Source organism: Bos taurus, chromosome 29, assembly GCF_002263795.3.
Source record: "Bos taurus isolate L1 Dominette 01449 registration number 42190680 breed Hereford chromosome 29, ARS-UCD2.0, whole genome shotgun sequence".
Lineage (NCBI taxonomy): Eukaryota > Metazoa > Chordata > Mammalia > Artiodactyla > Bovidae > Bos > Bos taurus.
This window is the reverse complement of record NC_037356.1, coordinates 39438743-39461115: the sequence shown is the minus strand read 5'-3', so window position 1 is coordinate 39461115 and position 22373 is coordinate 39438743. Positions and strand designations below refer to the sequence as shown.

The following is a 22373-nucleotide window of genomic DNA, read 5'->3' as shown; positions in this document are numbered from 1 at the left end:
ATTTATTAAATTTCCTGAAATATATTAAGGAAGAAATGACCATTTCACAAAACGTACATAACCACAATGTGTTTTGTTTCAAAACAATTAACATTTAATATCCAGCCCATGTTCAAATTTCCCTGATTCTCAAAAAACAGATGTGTTTTCACAGTTTATTTAGAGAATGTGTTCATATGTTGCACTTGATTGTTCTCTCTCTCTCTTTTTTTTAACTTTACAATATTGTATTGATTTTGCCATACATCAACATGAATCTGCCATGGGTGTACACGTGTTCCCCATCCTGAACCCCTCTCCCACCTCCCTCCCCATACCATCCCTCTGGGTCATCCCAGTGCACCAGCCCCAAGCATCCTGTATCCTGTGTCGAACCTGGACTGGTGGTTCGTTTCTCATATGATATTATACATGTTTCAATGCCATTCTCCCAAATCATTTCTTTTAAAACTAAATTAACTGTCTCTCTCCCAATTTTTATGCCATTTATTTGTTCAAAAAGTGGGAGGAGTTAGGCTGGCTTGTCGAATATCCCAAATATTGGATTTAGAACAGGGGTCCACAACGCTGGTACCAGGACCAGTACCAGTCCTTGGTCTATTAGGAGCCAGGCAGCACAGCAGGAGGTGAGCAGCAGACCAGTGAGTGAGGCTTCATCTGTATTTACAGCTGCTCCACATCCCTCTGCCATCACCCCCAGATGGAACAGTCTAGTTCCAGGAAAACAAGCTCAGGGCTCCCACTGATTCTGCATTATGGACAGTTGTATAATCATTTCATTGTATATCACAATGTAATAATAATAGGAATAAAGTGCACAATAAATGTAATGCCCTTGAATCACCCCGAAACCATCCCCCAACCCTGGTCTATGGAGAATTGTCTTCAAGGAAAGCAGCCCCTGGTGCTGAAAAGGCTAGAGACCGCTGGTTTAGAGGATTGCTTCTCTCTTCCTTTCTATGTGTTTCAGTTTCCCTGAAAACTGATAGTTAGATCTACACTTGAGTTCAAACTTTTTTGTTGGAAAATTTCATATACAGATACGTATTTCTAACGGCACCACTTCAAGAGGCTCATAATTTCTAGTTGCTTCACTCTGATAGATGCTCATATGCACTAGGTCCTGATGTTGCCAACCTCACACATGCATTATGTACTCCCTCTCTAGCTTTCATTCACTGTTTTAGCATCCATTGACACCCTTTGCCTAGATCCGTTTTTTTCACAAAGATAGTGCAAAACAGTGGTTTCCTGTTTCCACCACTCTTTTGGATTTAAATACTGAAAATTTTCAATTAAAAAGAAAATTCCTTTGACTGTTTGTAATTACATGAAATATGCCTCATAGAAAGAAAAAGCATGTATATTGATGATTATTTTCCTTTCTCAGGGCTCAGAATGGTGAGTTGGTGCTCTAGCAATTGTCAGAGTGACAAATTAGATGTTGTCTATTAGCATGTAGAACATCTGACTTTTTATGCATTTAATTTGTTCCAATTGATTGGGTGTTATGCTAAACTAGCCCCAAGTTTGGCCTCTTTATGTGGATTTCTAAACTTTATGTCTAGTCCCCTCTGGTCTTTGACGTCCCTCAACTTTCTGGTTCTTCAAGATTGCTAAGATTATTTTGTGCATTTCTTTACCCAATTCTGAAATCAGTCATCTCTTTAAGAATCCATGGATCCTCTGGTGGGAAATGCATTTAGTAATCACAAGTTAGACCTCAGGATAGCTACTGTTATCGACTTATCTTTGCTTCTAGGCTTTTCAGTGGTCAGAGCTAGGAAGTCAGATATTCTTTAAAAAATAAAAAAATGAAAAATTTGATTGGTACAGACTTATGCTTTCAATAGAAATTTTAAGATAGCAGGGTTTACTTAAGCTTTTTTTATTTTATGTGTGAACGTCTTTTCTCTAACCACTGTAAGCTTTACTTTAGAAGAATTTTAGCATTTATTACTGACTTGCTTTAACCTGTAACATACATATGATACTGTCACAATAACAGAAGCTATATTAGTAACAATAAGTTGTTGAATATTTTTTGTTTTTGTTTTGAATGAGGGGGTTATATTTGTTTGTCTTTGTCTTTAGAAGACACTCTAGTCTGAATGTTGAGTCATAAGGCTGAAATTTAAAGCCACTTAAGTAATGCTTTGTTATGTGCAGCTAGTAATCAGCTTGATACAATTAGGTATATTAGTCTTTGTTCTCAATTTGACAGGTGTGATTATCTGTTTTTTGATTCTGTAACACATTTGCATTGCATATCAAGGTATAAACAAGAAAGATCTCACTTTCCTGTCCCTCACCCATAAATTATATTTTAGTTGTTTTTGTCTGATTCTACTGTTTCTAAATGAAAATAGACATATATGTGTATACAGAAGCAGCAAACTATAAGAATTTTTTGGATTTTCTTTTAAAAAATAAATACACAGTACACCCTGAACATCTCACCCACTCCACTCCTTATTCCATCCACATTTTACCCAGTTGTTGGGATGCTCTGTGCCTTATTCCACACACTCCTGTGGATGGTCACTTCTGGTATCTTGCTGATATTTTGCTTTTAAAAACAATGTGCAGTAGACAGCTTGTGCAGGTGGTTTTTTATATTCTTGGCAGTGTGTATAGTTGGGATTGATCCCTAGAAGTAGAACTGCTGAGTTAAATGGTGTATGTGTGTGTCATTTGTTAGATATTCCCTCTGTCGGTATTGAACCAGTGAAATTGAATTTAAACAATGTGTAAAAATGAAGGTTAAGACACAACGTCCCATCTATCCACACCTGGTGAGCATGCCAGGTTCCCATTGTTGTATCCAAGGGATAGGCCGGGATAGACCTCATTTGGAAATAGGCCCTAGGACACCTGCAAGCAACCATAAAACACTATTGCCTTTACTTTGGCTGAAGTAAGAATTTAACAGGTAGCCCTGTTCATCTCAGGCTTCCCTGATAGCTCATTTGGTAAAGAATCTGCCTGCAATGCAGGAGACCCCTGTTTGATTCCTGGGTCAGGAAGATCCTCTGGAGAAGGGATAGGCTACCCACTCCAGTATTCTTGGGCTTCCCTTGTGGCTCAGCTGGTAAAGAATCCGCCTGCAGTGTGGGAGACCTGGGTTCGATGCCTGGGTTGGGAAGATCCCCTGGCAAAGGGGAAGGCTACCCACTCCAGTATTCTGGCCTGGAGAATTCCATGGACTGTATAGTTCATGGGGTTGCAAAGAGTCGGACACGACGGAACGACTTTTGCTGTTCATCTCAGGCTGGGCAGGAGCTCTGAGTGGTTTTCTTTGTCTTCTTTGACTGATAAGACATTCCAAAATTATTTCTTTATATGTTTGGTTGGGCAGACAAAATTTTTCATGGCATGGGCCCTACTGGGAAATTATATCAGAGATATATCCATTCATCTTGAGCAAATGGACAGTATTAAATTCATTGGTTTATATGTACCTGGTGACTTAGTTTATAAATAGAAAGAAAACTAATATGTTTAATATGGATTCAATCACTTTACATCAACCAACTTGAATTAAATCCCTCTCTGTCCCCACTGCACTCTCACCTCTAGGCCAGAAATAAAAACCTACATAGACTGAAGGCCGAATCCAGCACTCTGTTGTGGAGATTTTATTCTCACTATTTTTTTCTGAAAAAAGAAAAAAATGTTGCTAACATTAAAATCAGGAGATTGTACACAAGTATCCAGACTTCTGACTTCTCTTGAAAACTTGGCCTACTGGCCCGCTTTCCAGCATGATTGGAGCGGAGGAGAGGCTGCCCTCAGTGGTAAGGCTTGTGCTGCCCAGTGTTTAGCATAGCCACCTAGTCCTTGTATTCATTTTCTTGCCTCCTGGGCCATGAATTTGTGAGAACTGCCCCAGACTGCTAGCTTGCTGAAGATATGGACCACTTGTGTCTTGATCCTCTTTGACTCTTTCCAGCATCTAACCCAGACACCAGCACACAGGGTTTTCTGTATAAGCTTGTTGGATTATATAAAGTATCTTGTGGATGCATGACGTTTATTCCAATATTGAAACCGTGCAATTGAAATATTGCTCTAGTCTAGCTCTTTGATGCAGACTGGCATCACAGGTGCCCCTGATCTGTGCCATCTCTCCCACTACCTAAAGTGACTCGTATGTCCCTGGGCTGCCCCTAAAGTCTTTTTGATGGCTTTTCCTTCTTGCAATCTCCTCTCCAACTGAGGACATCAATGCATATCTCACGAAGTGGCTAGGAAGACCACATGAGATCACAAATGTCTAGCCTGGCCCCTAATGTTCACTTTTATCACGTTAATAGCAGTGTTTTGTCTCTAGGTCGGCAAATTTTTCCACACTCTCAGATAATGCATGCACTTCAGTTTAGTTTTCTAGCCAAGCCTCAAGGAAGAGATTATAGTAGACTCTTTGTATTCTGAGAATCTTCAAAGTCCACTCCCCAAGGGCACTGATTGAGGTAAAGATTTTATCGAGAGGTTTCTATTTTTATCAAATCTAATAATGGCCTAAAGGGAACAATTAAGGTAGTTCTGAACATATATAACTGGAAGGGCCTGATCACCACTGCAGACCAGAACCGGATCTTCTGCGAGCACTTGGAGCCGGGAAAGAAGCATGAAGTGGCTTGTGCTCCTTGGGCTGGTGGCCCTCTCAGAGTGCATAGTCATGTAAGTACAGGGACTGTAAGTGGCATCAACTTCCTTTCTGTTTTTTTTTTTTTCCCTTATTTTCCTCATATTCTTCTACCTGTCAAGGTTAGAAGGGAATATAATCATTCCAAGATGGTCTTAAAGTTCAACTCTCACTTATTGGCAAGTACTTTGCCATGGGAAATGTGGGTTCCAAGGGTCTTGAGGTAGACCTGCAGGGTTGTACAACTTTGGGCGTGCGGTCATGACCTATATGAAAATGGAACACCTTGCAATTGTTCATTGCTCATCCTATGCAAATGTACGTGTGGTCCTGCTGAGTAGCATTTTCTACATTTTATTCTAGGTGTCCTCTCTGTTCTCTCTCTACTTCTGTGTGTATGTGTTCACGTCTGCATCTCTATATCTCTCTCATTTATCTCTTAATCTATTTATTTCTCCATCTCTTTGATGTCTCTGTTCATGTAGATCTCTCTGTTTTTTTTTTTTCCTTTTCTTTTCTCTTTTCAATTTTGACTCTTTCTTGTTTCTCTAGCCTCTTAATTTCTCTAATTTGTTCTCCTTCTCCTGGATTCTTCTCTCACCCCTCTCTTTTGCTTCAACTCTGGAGAACGATTAGGCTACATCTAGACTGTTTTTACCTCGAACAAGCCATGTGATCACAGTCACTTCACAAACACCTTGCATTTCAAATTTCTTCCCTGTAAAGAGAGAATCAGAATCCCCCTTCTTCCTCCCTCCCTAACCTTCTATGAGAAAGATATAGTGGGGTGGCAACAGCAACGGTAATGGCTGTCTTTGTTGAGACTCCCTATATATCAGGTACATTATATCCAAAATGTTATTTAACAGCCAAAGCATTCTATATGGGGGGTGGGTGGGGGTTATCCTTTCCACCTTTTTACCGATAGGGAAACTGAGACTCCAAATGTTCAATTGGCTGACCCAAGATAACACAACAGAATCTGTATTCAAACCTATGTCTTTGCCCTGTGTTTGCACAGCATTCTGATAATAGATGGCAGTCAAAAAAAAAATGCTTGGAAAATATACAGTGCTATTACAATGCCAGGTATGACTGTTATACTATAACACTGACAGTTGACTACTGTTCCTTCTTTGTTTCCTTTTCCTCATGCTTGGTGAAAGAATGCCTCTAACTAAAACGAAGACAATGCGAGAAATCCTGAGGGAAAAAAACTTGCTGAACAGTTTCCTGGAGGAACAAGCCAATAGAATGTCCGATGATTCTGCTAGTGACCCCAAATTATCTACTCACCCCCTGAGGAATGCTCTGGATGTGAGTGGGTTGGGAGGCTGGTGCTCCACAGCGCCCCCTTGTGCTCTGGCCTAGCAGTGGGGCTCATCTAGAGGTTCCAGGTGGGATATTGGATCTGGGGCTCCTGCAGGAGGCAGAAACAGTGGGGAACAGGGGCCCCATTCCCAGAGGAGAAGACATTCTCATCCTTAACTCTTGGTCTGTGGTAACGGCCCAGCAATGACCAGGTGGCAGGTAAACATCTATTTCTGTGCCAAAGATGTGGCATTAGTTTGAGGGAGATTGTTCTTTCTGAACTGAGTGAGCCACTCAGTTACAGGTGAAGTGGTAAGCCATCTCTAATAAAAAATAAAGCCAACTGGAAATCAAGTGTGAATCCCCAGGTAGAGGAATTCAGCTTCCAGAGATCCAAGAATCAAAACAGCAAAAATTTACTGAAACCCTATAGCACATGATGCCATAAGAATCTAACACTATAATTATTATTGACTTGAAAAAGGTCTCATCTCTTATTCAAGAATGGCCAAGCTACCCTGAGAGATGTGCAAAGAGTAAATACATGTTTAGTGAAAGGGCCAATTGTGTGGTGTTGATCAAACATGGTCTGAGTTTAGAAGGAGTGGCTGGGGTTGATTAAGGAGGATTTCCTGGAAAAGGAGGTGCTCAGGATGGGTTTGAAGAGGAGACTAGAGAGCTTCTCAGATGAGGTCACCGGACTTCCTTGGGGGTTCAGTGATTATGACTCTGGGCTTCGAATACAGAAGGTACTGCTTCAATGCCTGGTCATAGAGTTAAAATCCTGCATACCACATAGCACAGGAAAAAATATCAAATGCAGGCACTCTGAGCAAAGGTTGTGAGCTGAATGGTGGTTGGAAAGTGATTTCAAGAGACATGTGACACCCAGAGGAAGGCAGCAGTCTGGGAAGCGAGGGGAGCCCTATCTGCACTAATCCACTTCTTCCTGGCCCCTCTAGATGGCCTATGTGGGCAACATCACCATTGGAACACCCCCTAAGGAGTTCCGGGTTGTCTTTGACACAGGCTCATCTGACTTGTGGGTGCCCTCCATCAAGTGCATCAGTCCTGCCTGTCGTGAGTACCACCTTCCCCATCTTGACTCATCCCCTCCACCCTATGACCTGACTGACACTCATCTCTCATGTCTGCAGATACACATATTACCTTCGACCATCACAAATCTTCCACCTTCCGGCTTACGCGCAGGCCCTTCCACATCCTCTACGGATCTGGGATGATGAACGGAGTTCTTGCCTATGACACTGTTCGGGTAACATGGAAACAGAAGCTGAATCAGATCTGCACTAACCAACCCCCTCGTGGTCCCCATAGATGGCCTATGTTAGGTCAGAACTGGCTATGGAGTGACCATTGCTTACACAACAGATGCAGGACCAGCTGGCAGGGCCCGTCCTTCCCTAACTCCCCTTGTGACTAGCTGCCTTACCTGCAGAATCCTGTCCCTGGGGAGACAGGGCCCCTGCTGACACTCAAACTCCCAGAGTGGCTAACCCAGAGAGTGGCTTGGGATGTGGACTTGCAGCTCCTTTGCCTGTGAGAAGCTCAAGGTTCATTTGGCGGGGAACAGGGACAGGGAAAAAAGCACCCACTTTTATATTCTCAAACTGTGCTGGGTACTTTCATGGTAATAACTTGTTTAATCCTGCAACAACCCCACACAGAAGTTACTATGATTAGTTCCATGATACACATGAGGGAACTGAGGTATAGAGAGCAAGGGCCTTGCCAAAGTCACACATCTGGGAAGTGGTAGCTGGGCTGGCTTGTCAGGACTCAAGCAGGTGTGGGGTTATTTGAGAGAGAATAAAACTGATTGGGCAACCCTGGGGGCAGCCTAGGGCTTCAGATATCCAGGCAGCAAAAGCAGGGGCCCACACATACGGGAGGGACTTGATAAATGGGTTCTCACTCTAGGGGGCCACTGAAAGTCTAGTAAAATCTATGGCCTCCCTCCCCAAAGTGCCTGAGGATTTTCCCTGTCTCTCTATTTCTCTCTCTCTCTCTCACACACACCCCTAAATGTATATTTCCCAGGTGGCATATTCATAAGAACCCTACCAGTGACATTGTAAAATGGGCTCCTGCCTTCCTTGGCAAACGCAGAATCCATAATACATTGCAATAAATTCAGTCCATTTCTGTCATCAGATCATAGTGATGCCAAAGAGAGGACTACCCTGCTCTCTACTCATTTTGTCCTCAAGAGGGCACCATTGGGTCCAGTCCTGACTCTTGGTTTCCCTACCTGTGCAGAAGGCATGAGGCCAATTTGACTCAGATGGTGTTTGCAGAAATGGCTGGTGTTGATTAAAATTCACGTCCGCACACCAATGGAACCCGAATTTCTGTCCCAGCTTGTTTTAACCATCTGAAGTCCACCCAGGGCACAGCCAGGACTCAGTTCTTCTCTGAGGTTCTAATGTCATCTGCACCCCCGAGACCAGTCCTACTTCCAATCCTTTATGTGCGAACACTCTTCTCTCCCACAGATCGGGAAACTTGTCAGCACTGACCAGCCGTTTGGCCTAAGCCTGCAGCAATTCGGGTTTGATAACGCACCCTTTGATGGTGTCCTGGGCTTGTCCTACCCCAGCCTCGCTGTCCCAGGAACCATCCCCATCTTTGACAAGCTGAAGCAACAAGGTGCCATTTCTGAGCCTATCTTTGCCTTCTACTTGAGCACGTAAGTCTGAGTTGGACAAGCCCTCTCTCCAAATTAGCTGTGAGATGCTTTCAGTTGGATGAATATTATAGAACACTTGTTACAGAAGTATCCTGAAAGACTGTGTAGCCCAGGATAACTATGGCCCCAGGGCTTCACCTGGCTTCACTACTGGCTTTTGTAAATGAAGTTTTATTGGAACACAGCCTAGCTCATGGGCTCAAGGGCAGTGGCTTGGTCTCGGGGGTGAGGGGAGTGGGACAGCAATGGAAGGTGTCAGGATAAAAGTTGGAGGAAAAAGTAACACAGTTTGCTGACGAATTTGAAATGGAATGAAAGTGAGCGATGGTGGAAATCTTTCCTTCCTCACTAACATTTCACTGGGACCAACTACATAATTTTCAGGAGACAGTGCAAAATGGAAGTGTGGGACACCTTATCCAACAAGTCTTAGGAATTTCCAGACAGAGATAACAGAGGTGGGGGGCCCTGCTGAATGTGGGGCCCCATGGACAGCACAGGTCACAGGCAGATGAAACCAACCCTGGGTGACCTGAAGCCACACCCTTAGCACTCTCAGGCCTTGATTTTTCTGAAAAAATTACAGGCTGGACAAGGGGGAAGCCCAAGCCCTTCAGCACACTGTCCTTTGAGGGTATTCAGGTTGCAGGAGGTACAGGGCCTCTTCAGAAGCCTAGGTGGGTGGAACCTGGCCAAGTGACTCAGCTTCTAACCTGCTCTGTGCCACTCTAGCCAGTGACTAATCTTGGTCTGGATCTCAATCCCTCAATTTCTGCATCTGTAAAATGGGGACCCTATTAGGGCCTTGTTGGGTGGACAAGCACAGCCCTCAGACTGCCCAGCATAACAGTCCTCCAAGGAATCCCCCTCTTTTATTCTCTCGACAGCCGCAAGGAGAATGGCAGTGTGTTGATGTTAGGTGGGGTGGACCACTCCTACCACAAGGGAAAGCTCAACTGGATACCAGTGTCCCAAACCAAAAGCTGGCTAATAACTGTGGACCGGTAAGCCTCTTCCTCTGAATGCCACCCCAAGTGATGCTCCCACATCTATACATAGACACATGCAAGCACACAAACACATGCACAGATACATGGTCACACACAGAGATATGCTCCACCCATAAAGCCACACATATAAGCACACACAGACACATATAAACACACATATAGGCACACATATAAACACACTTAGACAGACAGATACACACAAGCACACAGAGAGACAGACACACAGAGCCACATAAATACATACACAAACACACAAACACATAGATACACAAATCACCCATGGGTTCATAATCATCCCAGGCCTTCTGACCAGGGCTCAGACTAGGGTCCTTCACAGGGTCCAGAGAGGTCTGTGCAGCTGGGGGAGGGCTGCACCCACTGCTCTGTGATGTGGGGAGCATGGTTAGAGGACCCTACAGTGTGGTGAACAGAGGATCAGGGAGAATTTCCTCAGCCTGAACAGAGTTGTGATAAGATGACCAATTGTCTAGGTTAAGGAGAGTTATGACCAACCTAGACAGCATACTAAAAAGCAAAGACATTACTTTGCCAACAAAGGTCCGTCTAGTCAAGGGTATAGTTCTCCCAGTAGTCATGTATGGATGTGAGTTGGACTATAAAGAAAGCTGAAGGCCGAAGAATTGATGCTTTTGAACTGTAGTGTTGGAGAAGACTCTTGAGAGTCCCTTGGACTGCAAGGAGATCCAACCAGTCCATCCTCTCCAGTCCACCCAGGAGATCAGTCCTAGGTTTTCATTGGAAAATGAATGGAAAATGAAATGACTAATGTTGAAGCTGAAATTGCAATACTTTGGCCACCTGATGCAAAGAGCTGACTCATTTGAAAAGACCCTGATGCAGGGAAAGATTGAGGGAGGAGAATGGGATGATAGAGTATGAGATGGTTGGATGGTATCACTGACTCAATGGACATGAGTTTGGGTAGGCTCTGGGACTTGGTGATGGACAGGGAGGCCTGACGTGCTGCAGTTCATGGGGTCACAAAGAACTGGACATGACTGAGTGACTGAACTGAACTGAACCCAGGACTGAGGAAGTTCTCAGTACATATAAATGTCAGTTTAAAAACAGAGAAAGTCCTGAACAAACGGGACAATCTGGTCTCCTTAGGGAGAAGCTACCCAGCTATGTAGAGAGGTTGGCTGCAGTCTTGAGACCTGAAAGCAACTCATAAAAAGAGACACTCCACATAACCATAGCTACCCACCCCTGACCCCCATCCTGAGCACACAGTGGAGGAGGCTCTGTGATTGATAGAATCAGGAAGGTGGGATCCAGGAGTGGCCTGATAACTAGCATAGTAATTGATGGGAATCTCTGTGATACCCTCAGACAAAAGTTGCCCTGTCCTTTGGAGATTCCGTGGGCTATCAGGTATCATCTGGCCAGGGCCTCAGTGTCTGAGCTTGGTGAATGAGCAGTAATGGTAGACACCCTCTCCCAGGGCAGCTTGTCTCCCACTATGAGAATCTGCTGCCCCAGGGAACCTCCATCTTCACTGTGTGTTTGACCCGTTATCGTTGAGACACTGGATATAGCTCTTTGGATGTTCCTGATTTATTATTTTCACATTCATTCATTCACTCACTGTGCATCCACTGTGTGTCAGGCACTTTAGCGAGGCAATGAGAATAAAACTTGCCCTCACACCTAAGAAGATGTACATGAAATGACTCACACACATAGTGAATTGTTACTTTGGTAAATGCTAGACATGAGGAAGGGTCTACAGAAAATGACCAAGACAGGAGTTTGATATACACTGGGGGAAAGACTTCACTGAAACCATGACAGTTAAGCTGGAATTTGAAAGATGAGGAGAAATTAGCTAGTCAAAGGGGAGTGGGGTCTTCTAGGAAGGAAGACCAGCTTGTGTCATGGTCCTGAGGTAGGAAAGAACCTATTCAAGTACTGCATTTTATTTTATTTTTTTTTACATTTAATTTAATTAATTTATTTATTTAACTTTACATTATTGTATTGGTTTTGCCATACATCAACATGAATCTGCCATGGGTGTACACGTGTTCCCCATCCTGAGCCCCCTTCCCACCTCCCTCCCCATACCATCCCTCTGGGTCATCCCAGTACACCAGCCCTGAGCATCCTGTATCATGCATCAAACCTGGACTAGCGATTCGTTTCACATATGATATTATACATGTTTCAATGCCATTTTCCCAAATCATTGCACCCTCACTCTCTCCCAGAGTCCAAAAGGCTGTGTCTCTTTTGCGGTCTCGCATACAGGGTTATCATTACCGTCTTTCTAAATTCCGTATATATGCATTAGTATACTGTATTGGTATTTTTCTTACTGGCTTACTTCACTCTGTATAATAGGCTCCAGTTTCATCCACTTCATTAGAACTGATTCAAATGTATTCTTTTTAATGGCTGAGTAATACTCATTGTGTATATGTGCCAAAGCTTTCTTATCCATTAGTCTGCTGATGGACATCTGGGTTGCTTCCATGTCCTGGCTATGATAAACTGTGCTGCGATGAACACTGGGGTACATGTGTCTTTTTCAATTCTGGTTTCCTCGATGTGTATGCCCAGCAGTGGGATTGCTGGGTTATATGGCAGTTCAATTTCCAGTTTTTAAAAAAATCTCCACACTGTTCTCCATAGTGGCTGTACTAGTATGCACTCCCACCAACAGTGTAAGAGGATTCCCTTTTCTGTGCACCGTCTTCAGCATTTATTGCTTGTAGACTTTAGGATAGCAGCCATTCTGACTGGCGTGAGATGGTACCTCATTGTAGTTTTGATTTGCATTTCTCTCATAATGAGTGATGTTGAGCATCTTTTTATGTGTTTGTTAGCCATCTGTATGTCTTCTTTGGAGAAATGTCTGTTTAGTTCTTTGGCCCATTTTTTGATTGGGTCATTTATTTTTCTGGAGTTGAGCTGAAGGAGTTGCTTGTATATTTTTGAGATTAGTTGTTTGTCAGTTGCTTCATTTGTTATTATTTTCTCCCATTCTGAAGGCTGTTTTTTCACCTTGCTTATAGTTTCCTTTTTGTGCAGAAGCTTTCAATTTTAATTAGGTCCCATATGTTTTCTTTTTGCTTTTATTTCCAATATTCTGGGAGGTGGGTCATAGAAGATCCTGTTGTGATTTATGTCGGAGAGTGTTTTGCCTATGTTCTCCTTTAGGAGTTTTATAGCTTCTGGTTGTACGTTTAGGTCTTTAACCCATTTTGAGTTTATTTTTGTGTATGGTGTTAGAAAGTGTTCTAGTTTCATTCTTTTACTCATGGTTGACCAGTTTTTCCAGCACTACTTGTTAAAGAGATTGTCTTTTCTCCATTGTATATTCTTGCCTCCTTTGTCAAAGATAAGGTGTCCATATGTGCATGGATTTATCTCTGGGCTTTCTATTTTGTTCCATTGATTTATATTTCTGTCTTTGTGCCAGTACCATACTGTCTTGATGACTGTGACTTTGTAGTAGAGCCTGAAGTCAGGCAGGTTGATTCCTCCAGTTCTATTCTTCTTTCTTATGATTGTTTTGGCTATTCGAGGTTTTTTGTATTTCCATACAAATTGTGAAAATATTTGTTCTAGCTCTGTGGAAAATACTGTTGGTAGCTTGATAGGGATTGCATTGAATCTATAGATTGCTTTGGGTAGTATATTCATTTTCACTATATTGATTCTTCTGATCCATGAACATGATATATTTCTCCATCTATTAGTGTCCTCTTTGATTTCTTTCACCAGTGTCTTATAGTTTTCTATATGTAGGTATTTAGTTTCTTTAGGTAGATATATTCCTAAGTATTTTATTCTTTTCATTGCAATGGTGAATGGAATTGTTTCCTTAATTTCTCTTTCTATTTTCTCATTGTTAGTGTATAGGAATGCAAGGGATTTTTGTGTGTTGATTTTATATCCTGCAACTTTACTATATTCATTAATTAGCTCTAGTAATTTTCTTCTGGAGTCTTTAGGGTTTTCTATGTAGAGGATCATGTCATCATCTGCAAACAGTGAGTTTTACTTCTTCTTTTCCAATTTGGATTCCTTTTATTTCTTTTTTTGCTCTGATTGCTGTGGCCAAAACTTCCAAAACTATGTTGAATAGTAGTGGTGAGAGTGGGCACCCTTGTCTTGTTCCTGACTTTAGGGGAAATGCTTTCAATTTTTCACCATTGAGGATAATGTTTGCTGTGGGTTTGTCATATATAGCTTTTATTATGTTGAAGTATGTTCCTTCTATTCCTGCTTTCTGGACGGTTCTTTTTTTCTTATCATAAATGGATGTTGAATTTTGTCAAAGGCTTTCTCTGCATCTATTGAGATAATCATATGGCTTTTATTTTTCAATTTGCTAATGTGGTGTATTACATTGATTGATTTGAGGATATTGAAGAATACTTGCACCCCTGGGATAAAGCCCACTTGGTCATGATGTATGATCTTTTTAATGTGTTGTTGGATTCTGATTACTAGAATTTTGTTAGGGATTTTTGCATCTATGTTCATCAGTGATATTGGCCTGTAGTTTTCTTGTTTTGTGGCATCTTTGTCAGGTTTTGGTATTAGGGTGATTGTGGCCTCATAGAATGAGTTTGGAAGTTTACCTTCCTCTGCAATTTTCTGGGAGAGTTTGGGTATTATAGGTGTTAGCTCTTCTCTAAATTTTTGGTAGAATTCAGCTGTGAAGCCGTCTGGACCTGGGCTTTTGTTTACTGGAAGATTTCTGACTACAGTTTGAATTTCCGTGCTTGTGATGGGTCTGTTAAGATTTTCTATTTCTTCCTGGTTCAGTTTTGGAAAGTTGTACTTTTCTAAGGATTTGTCCATTTCTTCCAAGTTCTCCATTTTATTGGCATATAATTGCTGATAGTCTCTTACAATCCTTTGCATTTCTGTGTTGTCTGTTGTGATCTCTCCATTTTCATTTCTAATTTTATTGATTTGATTTTTCTCCCTTTGTTTCTTGATGAGTTTGGCTAATGGTTTGTCAATTTTATTTATCCTTTCAAAGAGGCAGCTTTTGGCTTTGTTGATTTTTGCTATGGTCTCTTTTGTTTCTTTTGCATTTATTTGTGCCCTAATTTTGAAGATTTCTTTCCTTCTACTAACCATGGGGTTCTTCACTTCTTCCTTTTTTAGTTGCTTTAAGTGTAGAGTTAGGTTATTTATTTGACCGTTTTCTTGTTTCTTGAGGTATGCCTGTATTGCTATGAACCTTCATCTTAGTACTGCTATTAAAGTGTCCCATAGGTTTTGGGTTGTTGTGTTTTCATTTTCATTCATTTCTATGCATATTTTGATTTCTTTTTTGATTTCTTCTGTGATTTGTTCATTATTCAGCAGCGTGTTGTTCAGCCTCCATATGTTGGAATTTTTAATAGTTTTTCTCCTATAATTGAGATCTAATCTTACTGCATTGTGCTCAGAATAGATGCTTGGGATGATTTCACTTTTTTTGAATTTACCAAGGCTAGATTTATGGCCCAGGATGTGATCTATCCTGGAGATGGTCCTGTGTGCACTTGAGAAAAAGATAAAATTGTTTTGGGGTGAAATGTCCTATAGATATCAATTAGGTCTAACTGATCTATTGTATCATTTAAAGTTTGTGTTTCCTTGTGAATTTTCTGTTTAGTTGATCTATCCATAGGTGTGAGTGGGGTATTAAAGTCTCCTACTATTATTGTGTTATTGTTAATTTCCCCTTTCATACTTATTAGCATTTGTCTTACATATTGCAGTGCTCTTATGTTGGGTGCATATATATTTATAATTGTTATATCTTCTTCGATTGATCCTTTGATCATTATGTAGTGTCCTTCTTTGTCTCTTTTCACAGCCTTTGTTTTAACATCTATTTTATCTGATATGAGTATTGCTACTCCTGCTTTCTTTTGGTCTCTATTTTCATGGAATATCTTTTTCCAGCCCTTCACTTTCAGTCTGTATGTGTTCTTTGTTTTGAGGTGGGTCTCTTGTAGACAACATATATAGGGGTCTTGTTTTTGTATCTATTCAGCCAGTCTTTGTCTTTTGATTGGGGCATTCAACCCAGTTATGTTTAAGGTAATTATTGATAAGTATGATCCCATTGCCATTTACTTTATTGTTTTGGGTTCGAGTTTATACACCCTTTTTGTGTTTCCTGTCTAGAGAAGATCCTTTAGCATTTGTTGGAGAGCTGGTTTGGTGGTGCTGAATTCTCTCAGCTTTTGCTTGTCTGTAAAGCTTTTGATTTCTCCTTAATATTTGAGTGAGATCCTTGCTGGGTATAGTAATCTGGGCTGTAGATTATTTTCTTTCATTACTTTAAGTATCCCCTGCCATTCCCTTCTGGCCTGAAGAGTTTCTATTGAAAGATCAGCTGTTATCCTTATGGGAATCCCCTTGTGTGTTATTTTTTGTTTTTCCCTTGCTGCTTTTAATATTTGTTCTTTGTGTTTGATCTTTGTTAATTTGATTAATATCTGTCTTGGGGTGTTTCACCTTGGGTTTATCCTGTTTGGGACTCTCTGGGTTTCTTGGACTTGGGTAATTATTTCCTTCCCCATTTTAGGGAAGTTTTCAACTATTATCTTCTCAAGTATTTTCTCATGGTCTTTCTTTTCATCTTCTTTGGGATTCCTGTGATTCAAATGTTGGTGTGTTTAACATTTTCCCAGACATCTCTGAGATTGTCCTCATTTCTTTTAGTTTGTTCCCCCCACTTTGTTTCATTTATTTCTACCATTCTATCTTCTACCTCACTTATCTTATCTTCTGCCTCTGTCATTCTACTCTTGGTTCCCTCCAGTGTTTTTGATCTCATTTATTGCATTATTCATTATATATTGACTCTTTTTTATTTCTTCTATGTCCTTGTTAAACCTTTCTTGCATCTTCTCAATCCTTGTCTCCAGGCTACTTATCTGTAACTCCATTTTGTTTTCAAGATTTTGGATCATTTTCACTATCATTATTTGGAATTCTTTATCAGGTAGATTCCCCATCTCTTCCTCTTTTGTTTGGTTTGGCGGGCATTTATCCTATTCCTTTACCTGCTGGATATTCCTCTGTCTCTTCATCTTGTTTATATTGCTGTGTTTGGGGTGGCCTTTCTGTATTTTGCGTTTGTGGAGTTCTCTTTATTGTGGAGTTTCCTTGCTGTGGGTGGGGTTGTACAGGTGGCTTGTCAATGTTTCGTGGTTAGGGAAGCTTGTGTCGGTGTTCTGGTGGGTGGAGCTGGATTTCTTCTCTCTGAAGTGCAATGAAGTGTCCAGTAATGAGTTATGAGATGTCAGTGGGTTTGGAGTGACTTTGGGTAGCCTGCATATTGAAGCTCAGGGCTGTGTTCCTCTGTTGCTGGAGAATTTGCATGTTATGTCTTTCTCTGGAACTTGTTGGCCCTTGGGTGGTGCTTGGTTTCAGTGTAGGTATGGAGGCATTTGATTAGCTCCTGTCGATTAATGTTCCCTAGAGGCAGTTCTCTGGTGTTCTGAGGATTTGGACTTAAGCCTCCTGCTTCTGGTTTTCAGTCTTATTCTTACAGTAGCCTCAAGACTTCTCCATCTATACAGCACCATTGAAAAAACATCTAGGTTAATGATGAAAAGTTTCTCCTCAGTGAAGGACACCCAGAGAGGTTCACAGAGTTACATGGAGAAGAGAAGAGGGAGGAGGGAGTTAGAGGTGACCCAAATGAGATGAGGTGGAATCAAAAGAAGTGAGAGCAAGGTAGCCAGTAATCACTTCCTTATGTGTGCTCCACAGTCTGGACTCCTCAGAGATGTTCATGGAATTACACAGAGAAGAGAAGGGGGAGGAAGGAGATAGAAGTGGCCAGGAGGAAAAAGGGGGGAATCAAAAGGAGAGAGACAGATCCAGCCAGTAATCATTTCCCTAAGTGTTTTCCACAGCCCAGAACACACAAAGAGATTCACAGAGTTGGGTAGAGAAGACAAGGAGGAGGGAGGAGATAGAGGTGACCTGGTGGAGAAAAAGGAGAGTCCAAAGAGGGAGAGAGCAGTCAAGCCAGTAATCTTGCTCCCAAGTAAAAATGGGTACTGAAGATTGGGTTCTTAAAGGTACAAAATTGATAACAAATACCAAAAAGCAAAGATTAAAAATATAGAGTAGAGGTTGGATTTTCAAAAATACAATATTAAAGAAAAAAAATAAAGTCACAAAATTTATAAAATATATATAGTGAAGTTTGCTTTAAAAAAATAGGGTCTCTCTCTCTTTTTATTTTTGCAAAGTAATAGTAGGTTATAAAAATGAAAATTAAAGGAGTAATAGAGGACTTAAAATTTAAAAAAAATTAAAAAAATAAAGAATGATAGTAAATATAGTAAAAACATATCTAGGACTTTCTCTGGTGGTGTTGTGGGCAGTATGGGGCCAGTTCATTTTCAGATAGTTCCTTGTTCTGCTTATATGTCTGTAGATCTATAGGTCCCTTCCTATGTAGTCGGTACTAACTACAGGGTTTTAATTTATTGCACCTGTCACTTTCAAGGTGGTTCCCTCTGTTTTAGCTTCTTATGTTTGCTGGTCTCTCCAGTGTCTAATTTCCACCCTGACACAAGGGGGAGGTGGTGGACACGTTTTTAGGCTCACTTGTTCAGTCGTGCTGTGGGGAGGGAGGGATGCTGCCAACAGATAACACTGGCGTGTGCTTGCAGTAACTCGGCCACACTGGGTTTGCTCCCGCTCATGGCGTGTGTGCTTTCCCTGTCTATACTGCTTAGGCTCTAGGTTGCTCTGCTGGGAACTGTCTGAGGCCGACCCTGGGTTGTATGCACTTTCCAGGTCTAAGACGCTCAGGTTTAGGTACTTGGGTAGTCCTCAGTGGCACAGACTGGGTTGGGCCTGCATTTTGTGCCCTTCCCAGGTCTGAGCAGCTCAGGTGACCAGGTGTTTGGCAAGTCACTGTGACTTATCGCCTCCCCTGTCCCTGCCTCTTGGTTTTCTGGGTGTAAACTGGTGCACCTTCTCAGGTGGATGTTGACCATCCAGAATCCCAAGAAGTCTTAGTTAACAACAAAGCCTGCTTGCAGTTTGGTAGATAATGCCTCTCTGGGGCCGCGATTGCCCCCTTCCGGCTCTGGCTGCCTGTCACCGGAGGGGGATGGTCTGCAGCTGGAAAGTTCTGCTCAGTCCTTTGTTCTATGAGTGGGCCTGATGGTGTCTTCAGATCAGATCAGATCAGTTGCTCAGTCATGTCCGACTCTTTGCGACCCCATGAACCACAGCACGCCAGGCCTTCTTGTCCATCACCAACTGTGTCTTAGCTTAGGGCTTTTCGTGTAGCTCTAGTCAGTCCTTTGTTCTGTGAGTGAGCCTGGTGGTGTCTTAGGTTAGGGCTTTTCGCATGGTAGCTATCCCACAGTCTGGTTTGCTACCCCAAGTTAGTTCCTTCAGATTGCCCTTGGGGCATTGAGGCCCAGTCCTTACTCTAAGCAATGCAGCCTGTGCCTCCCCGCCCAGACCCCGGTTGCTAGTCGCGGATGCAGACACCTGCGCTGCTTCTCCGCTGGGGGAGTTACCATTGGGCACATAATCTGTGGGTTTGAATTATTTATTTTTCCTCCCGGTTATGTTGCCCTCTGTGGTTCCAAGGCTCGCCACAGACTCGGCAGTGAGAGTGTTTCCTGGTGTTTGGAAACTTCTCTCGTTTTTAAGACTCCCTTCCTGGGATGGAGCTCTGTCCCTACCTCTTTTGTCTCTTTTTGTCTTTTATATTGTTTCCTACCTCCTTGCAAAGACAATGGGCTGCTTTTCTGGGTGCCTGATGTGCTCTGCTGGCATTCAGAAGTTGTTTTGTGGAATTTGCTCAGCATTCAAATGTTCTTTTGGTGAATTTGTGAGGGAGAAAGTGATCTCCCTGTCCTATTCCTCACTTTAGGACTGCTTCTCAAGTACTGCATTTAAGGATATCAAAGAAGGTGACATGATGAGAGCAAAGAAAAACAGAGTCAGGGCAAGAGCTGAAGGACTGTTTGGGAGTCAGTCGTGGAGAGGGCAGCTGTGAGGGAGACTTCTGAGTAATCTTGATGCCCACTTTGTCCCACTGTTTCTCAGCATCTCCATGAATGGGAGAGTGATTGGCTGTGAACACGGCTGCGAGGCTCTTGTGGATACCGGGACATCACTGATCCATGGCCCAGCAAGACCAGTCACCAACATCCAAAAGTTCATCCACGCTATGCCCTACGGTTCCGAGGTGAAGGGTCATGACACAGGTCTCTCCCAGTTCCCCTACACAAGGATCTCCTGGGCCAACCTCTCTCCCTCTTTCCCCAACAGTACATGGTTTTGTGTCCTGTCATCAGTATCCTGCCTCCTGTCATCTTCACCATCAATGGCATCGATTACTCAGTGCCTGCTGAAGCCTACATCCAAAAGGTGAGGGGCCAATCCAGAGAGCTGCTTCTCAGTTCTGGGACTCCCAGATGGAGTTAGTGGTAAAGAACCTGCCTGCCAATGCAGGAGATGTAAGAGACACGGGTTTGATCCCTGGATTAGGAAATCCCCTAGAGAAGGGCATGGCAATCGACTCCAGTAGACGTGCCTGGAGAATCCCATGGATAGAGGAGACTGGCAGGCTGCAGTCTATAGGGCTGCACAGAGTCAGACACGACTAAAGTGACTTAGCACGCGCATAGGCAAGAACTCTTGGGTTGCTGCTGGGAGGAGGAGTCCCTCTGCAGGCCAGGTCACACCATTGCAGATGCTGCTGAGCCCCTGTGGCTGGGCCAGTGCCTCCCACAAAACCAACCACTTGAGAGTAAAGGGCAGTCTGGGACATCCGTCATCCAGAAATAAATGTTGAGACACTACTCTGTGCTGGCATGGTGGGAGTCACAAGGAGAGGGGAACACTAAGGGCCTCAGTCCTCACAGAGCTTCAGTTCAACCAGAGCCCTCAGGTGTACGAACACGGAAAGTCAGCTCTAGCAACCCCTCAAATAGACCATGTGACAAGCGGGGTTGGCAGTGTGCTGTCCCACCGTAGTGATTAGCAGTCTCCCATTCCATCTCAGAAATGTCCAGATTGGGGTGATAAATAACACAATTACCTTAATACTTGGCTGCAACTTCCCCTTGCTAAGCCTCAGTGCTCTCTCTCTGAGTTGGGATACTAGTCCCCTCTGTGGGGAGGTTGGATGCTAAGGTGAATAAAGGGTGCACAGTGACTGCAAAGCCCCGGTATAGGGTGGAGGCTTCCTATCAGCTCCCTGTGGGAGTTCAGAGCAGGTTGATGGGCTCAAAGAAGGCTTTGAGGAAGAGAGGGAATTTCAGTAATTCTAAAACGCAGCCTCATGGAGGAAAGAGGAGATGCTTGGGTTGAGGCAAATCTATACTGGATTCCATGCAAATGGTACCCCGGTAGCTGTGCAAAGGTGTGCTGGGAACAGATTAGGAGTGATGAGGGCCACAGACTATGGCAGAACCAGGGTAAGTCATTGACCCAGTCTGAAGTCTTCAGGGATGGTAACTGTGGGTCCAGGAAGGCTGCCTAGAGAGCTTGAGAGCAGTCTTAAAGAATGCATTGTGGGCACTGCTATTAATCTATTTAGAATGGATAACTAACAAGGACCTACTGTGTAGCACAGGGAACTCTGCTCAATGCTATGTGGCAGTCTGGATGGGAAGAGAGTTTGGGGGAGAATGGATGTGTGTATATATATGACTGAGTTCCTTAACTGTCTACCTAAAACTCACAATATTGTTAATCAGCTATACTTCAATACAAAATTAACAGTTTTTTTTTTTAAACAAAAAATAGGTCGTGGAAAAGTGGGAAAAAGAAAAGGCATTCTCTGTAGAGAAAGCAGTGAACAGTGGACTGAAAGAAACAGAGACTGAGGGAAACTATGACCACTCTTGTTCATTTTTTAAAAAGATTTGTTTTAGTGTAGCTGATCTTCAGTGTTGCATTAAGTTGTCCTATACAGCACAGTGACTCAGTTACACAAAAACAAGTATATATATTCTTTTTCTTACTCTTTTCCCTTACAGTATATTGCTGGATATTGAATATAGTTCCCTGTGCTATGTAGTAGGATTATGCTATTTATTCATCCTGTATATATTAGTTTCACTTGATAATCCCAAACTCCCAATCCTCGCCTCCCCCACACCCTTCCTCATGGCAACCATATGTCTTGGCCCTTTAACTTTTTGCATGAACTCTCACATTCCCCAGCTTCTAAGGAAACCACTTGATACTTATCAAAAGAAGGAAATAAAAACAAGAAGTGTGGCAGGTCTGGATATTGAGGAGGGTTGCAGACAAGGGCTCAGGCTAACTGGTGTATATTTCTGTCTCCCTCAGATTTCTAATAGCTTATGCCTTAGCACCTTTCATGGGGACGACACAGACCAATGGATCCTGGGTGACGTCTTCCTGAGGCTGTATTTCTCAGTTTATGACCGAGGAAATAACAGGATTGGCCTGGCTCCTGCTGTGTAAATGCTTGGACTTGTTCAGGAATCATTCAGGCCAGTCCTAACACACACTTGCTCACACTTAGGGCACTCCTGCCCAGGATGCTGGTAAACTGTGTTTGGTGCTCTGAAAGTCATATTCTCACTGAAAAATAAAAGGTTTCACTCTTAACCGTTCTAAAACAAATGGATGCCTCTGTTTGTATCTGGGAGGTACATAATGATCGGGGAGAATCTAGGAACAGTTCTGAATC

The 22373-nt window shown here is 42.6% G+C and overlaps 1 protein-coding gene across 1 annotated transcript; it reads left to right on the top strand.

Annotated features, from left to right (window-relative positions):
- Nucleotides 1-4630: 4630 nt before the first annotated feature.
- On the top strand, nt 4631-22292 carry PAG11 (pregnancy-associated glycoprotein 11). Its single transcript, NM_176623.2, is given in 9 exon segments — nt 4631-4683; nt 5815-5965; nt 6922-7039; nt 7117-7235; nt 8476-8669; nt 9557-9673; nt 19751-19892; nt 19976-20074; nt 22007-22292. Coding segments are annotated over 9 exon segments (1131 nt in total). The 3' UTR covers nt 22145-22292.
- Nucleotides 22293-22373: the final 81 nt, after the last annotated feature.